General features: G+C 48.7%; 1 protein-coding gene across 1 annotated transcript; it reads right to left on the bottom strand.

The window, feature by feature from the left end:
• Window positions 1-809: 809 nt before the first annotated feature.
• LOC138504062 (uncharacterized) lies at window positions 810-1,292 on the bottom strand. Its single transcript, XM_069624293.1, has one exon. The coding sequence runs from the start codon at window positions 1,290-1,292 to the stop codon at window positions 810-812; it is 483 nt and encodes a 160-aa protein (XP_069480394.1).
• Window positions 1,293-7,134: the final 5,842 nt, after the last annotated feature.

Below are 7,134 nucleotides of genomic sequence, written 5' to 3'. Positions count from 1 at the left end.
ACCCCCGACAAGGAACAAATAAAGACATCTTTGAAAAGTAGTCCATGTCTACCCATATGGTATCGTAGCCACGGATAACAGGGAGATCAACGATGAATCCATTGATAGTATCACCCATGGGCAATTTGGAACAGGCAGCGGATGAAGCAAACCCACTGGTTTAGTGTGGGTACCTTTACTTTGTGCGCAAACGGCACATGATATGATGTAAGCTGACAAATCTCGGGACATTGATGGCCACCAACACCAATGCCTCAGAATATCCAAGATTTTCCTTAAACCAGGATGAGCAGCTACCTTGGAATCATGACACCACTGCACTGCTTTTGCACGGTTCTTCTTGTCCGGTAAGTAAATTCTTCCCTGAACATCAGGCAGTTATTGTACCACATCCATGTTGTACTCAAGGATTTCTGACGGCTTGGAACGGATCCATTTCTGAATGTCTGTCTTCATGGTCGGTTGTAAGACACAAGCGCAAACCACCTGAGTGGGAAGAATGGGATTACCATCGGTCATGCGCGACAACCTAGCACCATCCAGACGAGACAATGCATCCGCCTTAGAATGAAGGGAACCCAGATGGTATGTAATAACAAAGTGAAACGTAGAGAAGAACTCATACCATCGAGCATGTCAAGCATAGAATATTTATTAGACTGCAGATCAAGAAGGTTTCTATGGTCTGTATAGACCTGTACCGGCTGTACAGTGCCTAGAAGATGGTGACGCCAAACCAAAAATGCGTCACGCATGCCCAATAATTCCTTCTCGGTGATGGTATAGTTCCTCTCATAGGAGGACATCTTTCAAGAATTAAATGCTACTGGATGTAACTCGTTAGTGTCGACACAGGCTTGAGATAATATGGGCCCCACAGCCACATCCGAGGCATCAGCTTCCACTATGAATGGTAATGCCGGGTCAGGGTGTTGGTGCACTGCAGCTGTAGTGAAGGCGTTCTTTAAAGTGTCAAAACCAGTTTGAGACGTATCATCCCAGGCGAACTTGACCTTATTGCTGGTCAGAGCAGTAAGTGGAGCAACAATCTTTGAGAAATCCCAGATGAACCTCCTATAAAAATTGGAGAAACCCAAAAAAGATTGCAGAGACATAACATCCTGAGGAATAGGCCAATCTAGAACTGCAGTCACTTTGGAAGGGCTCATGCGAACTCCTTTATTGGTAATCTGATAAACCAAGAACTCCACACTTGGTAACATGGAAAAGGCATTTTTCCAACTTGGCATACAAGTGATTGTCACACAGACGTTGTAGAACTGCAGAGACATGCTCGATATGGGTCTCCATGGAAGGTGAATAAATCATTATGTCATCAAGATAGACAACCAGAAACCGATCCAGCATATCCCGAAAGACGTCATTTATAAAGTGCTGGAAGGTGGCAGGAGCGTTGCATAGGCCAAAAGGCATAACACAGTATTCATACAGGGCCTCATTACGACTCAGGCGGTAAGGGGTTTACAGCGGCGTAAACAGCGCCGACCCTTACCGCCTGAGTACGAGGTCCCTTAGCGCCATGGAGGTTTTAACACCTGCTTTTAGCAGGTGTTAAAATCCATGGCGCTAAGGGACCATGGAGTTAATTACGCCACCGTAATTTACGGTGGCGTAATTAACGCCTTCCCCGCTCCCATTATGCCCTATGGGGCAAAATGGGAATGGGGAAGGGTAAATGGGAAAATGGGGATTTACCGCCCCGCCAAGGTTGGAATGGGGCGGTAAATCCGCCAACCACCATGGCGTAAACATAGTTTACGCCATGGTGGTAAAGTCACGGCCCAGGCGGTAACTTACCGCCTGGGTCGTAATGAGGCCCACAGACCATAACGTGTCTTAAATGCTGTTTTCCATTCGTCTCTTTGACGCATACGGAGAAGATTGTACGCGCCCCTCAAGTCCAGTTTAGTAAAGATTACTGAAGACCCCAATTGATCCAATAAAATGGAGATCAATGCGATAGGGTATTGATTGCGTATCGTAACAGCGTTCAATGCGCGATAGTCAATGCAGACCCTGAGGTCTACCTCCTTCTTAGGCACAAAAAACAAGGGAGACGTTGCAGGTGAACGCGAAGGCCGGATAAAATCGGTACTAAATGATTTGTCTATGTACTCTTTAAGTACGGTGTCCTCTTTAGCCGTAAGAGAATACACCCAACCAGATGGCACCACAGCCCCCGGTACAAGATCGATAGGGCAATCGTACGGTCAGTGTGGTGGTAGAGTTTCTGCACCTTTGGTGTCAAACACGTCCCTAAAGGCTTCATACTCCCACGGTAAGGGGGTACTAGTAACTGACACAATCGTAGAAGCAACTGTCATTAACGGATGACAGGGAGTGTGTGGAACAGAATCAGAAGCTAGGCAGGTCCTACCACAATATTCGGAACAAAAGTCCAGGTTGTCAGCACTCCAGTCTATGCTGGGATTAAGCAAGGTTAGCCAAGACAACCCAAGAATAACTTTATACTGTGGGGCTGCAATAAGATCAAAACGAATAGTTTCACTGTGACTGTTGTCAATGACCATAGTCAAATCTACAGTGTTCTCCGTGATCAGACCAGAAATCAGGGTTGTGCTGTCACCCGCGTTAACCTGTTCACGTCGTTCTTTTGCAATTATGGGTATGCCCAATTCAAGAGCGTACTGACAGTCCATATAATTGCCTGTAGCTCCTGAATCTAATACCACATGAACAGAACAAGGAGTTTTATCAGGGAACAATAGTCAAACCGGTATCGTGAAAGCTGAGGTCATGGGGTCCAGGGACGGTTGACTCGGCAGTAGGACCCCCTTCATTGCCGAGCCCTCGTGTTTCCCAGTTTCTTGGGTTTCTTTGGGCAGGTGCGCCGCAAATGGTCAGAAGAGTCGCAATAGAAACACAACCCAGACGTTCTACGTAATTCCCTTTCTGCAGCAGTCAATGGTGCGGGACGGCTCCGATTTGCATAGGTTCTGGTGTTCCAGAACTGGCTGCAGCTGGAACCATGGAAACCGGCACCTGGGTTCTGCGCTATCCCTTCCTTTATGCCTTTCTGGCATCAATCTGTAAAACGAGATCGAGAAGCTCAGAAAACCCTGTAGGGACCACAGGCACTGTAGCCAAGTTGTCCTTAAGAGAATCCGAAAGTCCTTTGTAAAATAACAAGGCCCTCTTGTCATCCGGCCAACCAGACTCAGCCACCAGCTGGTTAAATTTGGCCAGGTAAGATAACAAAGAGGAATCCCCTTGTTGGAGACGCAATAACTCTAGGTCCGTAGACTGCGTTTTATATCGGGTGTCAAAAACCCTGCTCATAGCCTCGATCAGAGCATCACAATCAAACAATAAATGTCTCTCCCCCTCTAATAAGGGATTAGCCCAGGTGGCCGCCGTCCCCTCTAAATGGGATAAGACAAAGGTGGCCTTAGTGTTACCATCCGGAAATGAATTAGGGCGACACAGAAAATGGAGCGGACATTGATTCAAGAAGGTCCAGAAAAGTCTAGGATCTCCATTAAATAATTCTGGCGGAGCCAGAGGGAATTGGGTGGCCATATACACCAGACCTTGTCCTGAGCTATGGGAAGCGGTCCCAGAACCAGATGCCCCCGTAACTGCAGGGGCAGCAGCACCAGAAGAGGGAATAGCAGCCTGCAATTCAGCTATGCGATGTTCTGTAGCGGAATAGGCTGCTTGCATCTCTGTACGCAAATCAGCGACAAACTGCATGGTACCCGTTAAGGCCTTGCTGGCGTCCATAATGGCTTCTGATTTTGTCAGAACTTGACCAGCCAAGGACATTGCTCACGTAGCGGGTACGTCGAGTTCTTCTGACCAATGTACCCCTCTGAGTGATAAAATACACAGAGGAGTCAATTATCAGGAAGAAAGGAACACCAGACGCAGGCCGGAAACCGCTTCTTGGGATGGAAAACCAACTGTCCGAAGAAGTAATCAGACCGGCAGGGCAAAAGTATGCTGCAATAGGGAAATAACAAGCAATGAAACCCAAGAATTGTTAAACAAAAGTTGACTCGAAAGGCAGTAGGGACTTACTTAGGTTCTGAATCCCTAGGTCCCAGAAGAGTGATTCGTTTATGCGTACCAGCTTCCCTGCAGAAAAAGCAGGAGACGTCAATACTCAGATGTATGAACAAGAGATATAGAGGAGAGGGTAAACAAGACTTACCACAGGAAAGAAGAAGTTCCAAGGGTTTCTGCGTACCAGTGTCCCACAGGAAAGAGGAAGTTCCAAGAATGGTCTAGCTGATGGTAGTAAAAGAGATGAAGGCTACCCCGACGGCACGCGGACGCCTATTGCTTTTTTTTTTTTTTTTTAAATAGATTTTTATTGATTTTTCACCACAAACAACGATACAAACCAAACAGCAGTGCCATAAACAATATTCCAATAAACATTTAACCATTAGTGCGCACTACTCCCCTGATCCCTCCCCCCTCGCGAGCCATTTTCCATGTCTTGTTCCGCTTCTGTAGCACATGAGCGAGCATCGTCATCATCTGGATCTCCCAAAACCCCTGTCCCGAATATGCAGGATATCAATGTCTTCCATGCCATCAAAGAGCCCAGTTCCTCCTCCCAAGACATACAACTCGCCTCTTGCCACACCGCTGTCTCAGCCTCCGCCCATTTCTGTAGGTCATTCCACCACACCTCAACCCGTGGCTTGCTACATTTTTTCCAGCCCATGGCTATTCGTCGTTTGGCCAGCACATACGCTAAGTCTTTCAGTTTGCTTACATGTTTCTGCTGCCGAGGTCTGGGAAACCCACCCAGAAGGCATGCCCAGGCGGTGTCTATGGCAAACGTGACCCCTCTCTCTCTCAGCTTGCGCGCCGCCTCCCTCCAGAACCCCTCAATCACTGGGCACGCCCAAAACATATGCGTCATGTCCGCATTTTCCTCGCCGCATTTGGGGCACGCCTGTCTGCCTGCATTCCGAAATTTGGATATCCTCAGAGGGGTCATGTACGCTCTATGCGTGATGTACAGTTGTATTTGCTGCAGTCTGGCATTTCGAGACACTTTCCTGTGGTACCCCAAAGCCCGTTCCCACATCCCATCTCCCATTTCGATCCCCACCTCCCTCTCCCATTCCAATCGTAAGCATGTCAGTTCCTTCCCAACTTTCAACATCACCATCTCATACAGCCTAGAAATTTCATGTCCCCCTTCCGTTGTATCATATATCCCCGCCATCGTAACCTCCGATTCATCTGCCATGATATTCTCAGGCCACAGTTCCCGAATTTTCTTCCCCAATCTGTGGTATGTAACATATTGGCCTTCGTGCAATCCAATCTCCTCGCTAAGTTCCACAAACCCCTTAATAGCACCCTCCTGCCACACATCGCCCAATGTCACCAACCCCACCGATTCCCAGTAAGTCCTAATAATCTCCCTCAGCTGTCCATCCACCCCCGCCAGGGCAACCAGTGGAATTTGCGGAGAACACGGAAGTGGGTCACCCATCATTGTACATGCCCGTCTCCACACCTTCCACCCCAGCTTCACCATCGCCGGGTACCTTCTCGTGACAGCCTCGGGCAACCAAATGACCTCCTTCAAGAAAAATGGGGCACAATCTTGCCCGAATAGTCTGAGTTCTGGGGTCTCTTCGTCGGACAGCCATTTAGACACAAACTGTAGTTGGCTCGCTATGTAATACGCCTCAAAGTTTGGGAGTTTGACTCCCCCTTTTTCATGAAAGTTCTGTAACTTCCAGAGCGCTACTCTATTACGAGTACCATGCCACAGAAACTCTCTGCAAACCCCATTTATTTTAGCGAAAAAACCCTTAGGGATCATGTATGGGATGTTGCTAAAGTAATGTAGCAGCCTAGGCAGAACTACCATCTTGATCATCGCCCCACGCCCCATCATCGCTAGGGGCAACTTCTGCCAAAAGCTCATACATGTGCGTATCTTCTCAACAGCCATCTCTGTATTATGCTTGTATTCTTCCTCAACCGTGTGGTAGATATCTATTCCCAGGTAACGGAATGTATTGACTGACCAGGGCACCTGGAGCACCGGCAACCGCTCCGTGGGAACACCCCTATAACAGCCCAGCGGGAAGATGTACGATTTCTGGGGGTTGACCGCTATGCCCGACAACCTCGCATATCTCCCCATCACGTCCAGGATATATTGTAAATTCTCCTCCGGATGACTCAAGTACAATAACAAGTCGTCCGCATACAGGGATATCAGCTGGTTTTCTCCCCCCACCTCAATGCCCACGATATCATACTGCTGCCGCAAGTACAGTGCCAGAGGCTCCAGGGCCAGGATGTACAACATCGGGGACCAAGGACACCCCTGTCTAGTGCCTCTACTAAGCTGCCATCTCTCGGATATAATCATGCCCGTCCGCACTCTAGCCAGCGGAGCGCTGTACAGCAGCTCCGCCCATCTAATATATCCTGGTCCCAGTCCGTATTCTCTCAGGGCCGCCAGCAGCCACTTCCAATTAACCGAGTCGAAGGCTTTAACAGCGTCCAACGACACTATCGCCATTTCCCCATCACTGTCAGATCCCATTTCAATCACCCGGTGGAGTCGTCTATGGTTTTGGGCAATGTTTCTCCCCGGGACATATCCCGTTTGGTCTGGGTGTACCAGTTTGCCTATCACCCTTCGCAGTCTGTTGGCCAGGACAGCCGTTAGTATTTTGCTGTCCTGATTCAGCATAGATATTGGTCTGTACGACCCACAACTATGCCCGGGTTTATTAGGCTTAGGGAGCGGTATAATAGTCGCTTCCCTGAGCGATTCCGGCAACCTCCCCTTCTCGAACGCCTCATTAAGCATATCAAGCATCGGGGGGAGTACTTCCGCTCCAAAAGTTTTATAAAATTCACTGGGCAGGCCGTCCGTTCCTGGGGTCTTGCTAGTGGGTAGCTGCCGGACGACCGCCTCCAACTCCTCTAGTGTTATTGGGGCATCTAGTTCCTCTCTCTCCTCCGTGCTCAACCTGGGCAGCCCGATATCTTGCAGGGTCTCCAACATTTCCTCCCGGTCGCCGCCACCCGGATCCCCGTACAATGCTTTGTAGTAATTTACGAATTCCTCATTGACACCCTCCTGGGTATCTATCTGCTCCC

The sequence above is a fragment of the Ambystoma mexicanum genome, chromosome 1p (assembly GCF_040938575.1).
Source record: "Ambystoma mexicanum isolate Mex_15411 chromosome 1p, UKY_AmexF1_1, whole genome shotgun sequence".
In the NCBI taxonomy this organism is placed as follows: Eukaryota; Metazoa; Chordata; class Amphibia; order Caudata; family Ambystomatidae; genus Ambystoma; species Ambystoma mexicanum.
This window is presented reverse-complemented; position numbering and strand designations above follow the sequence as displayed.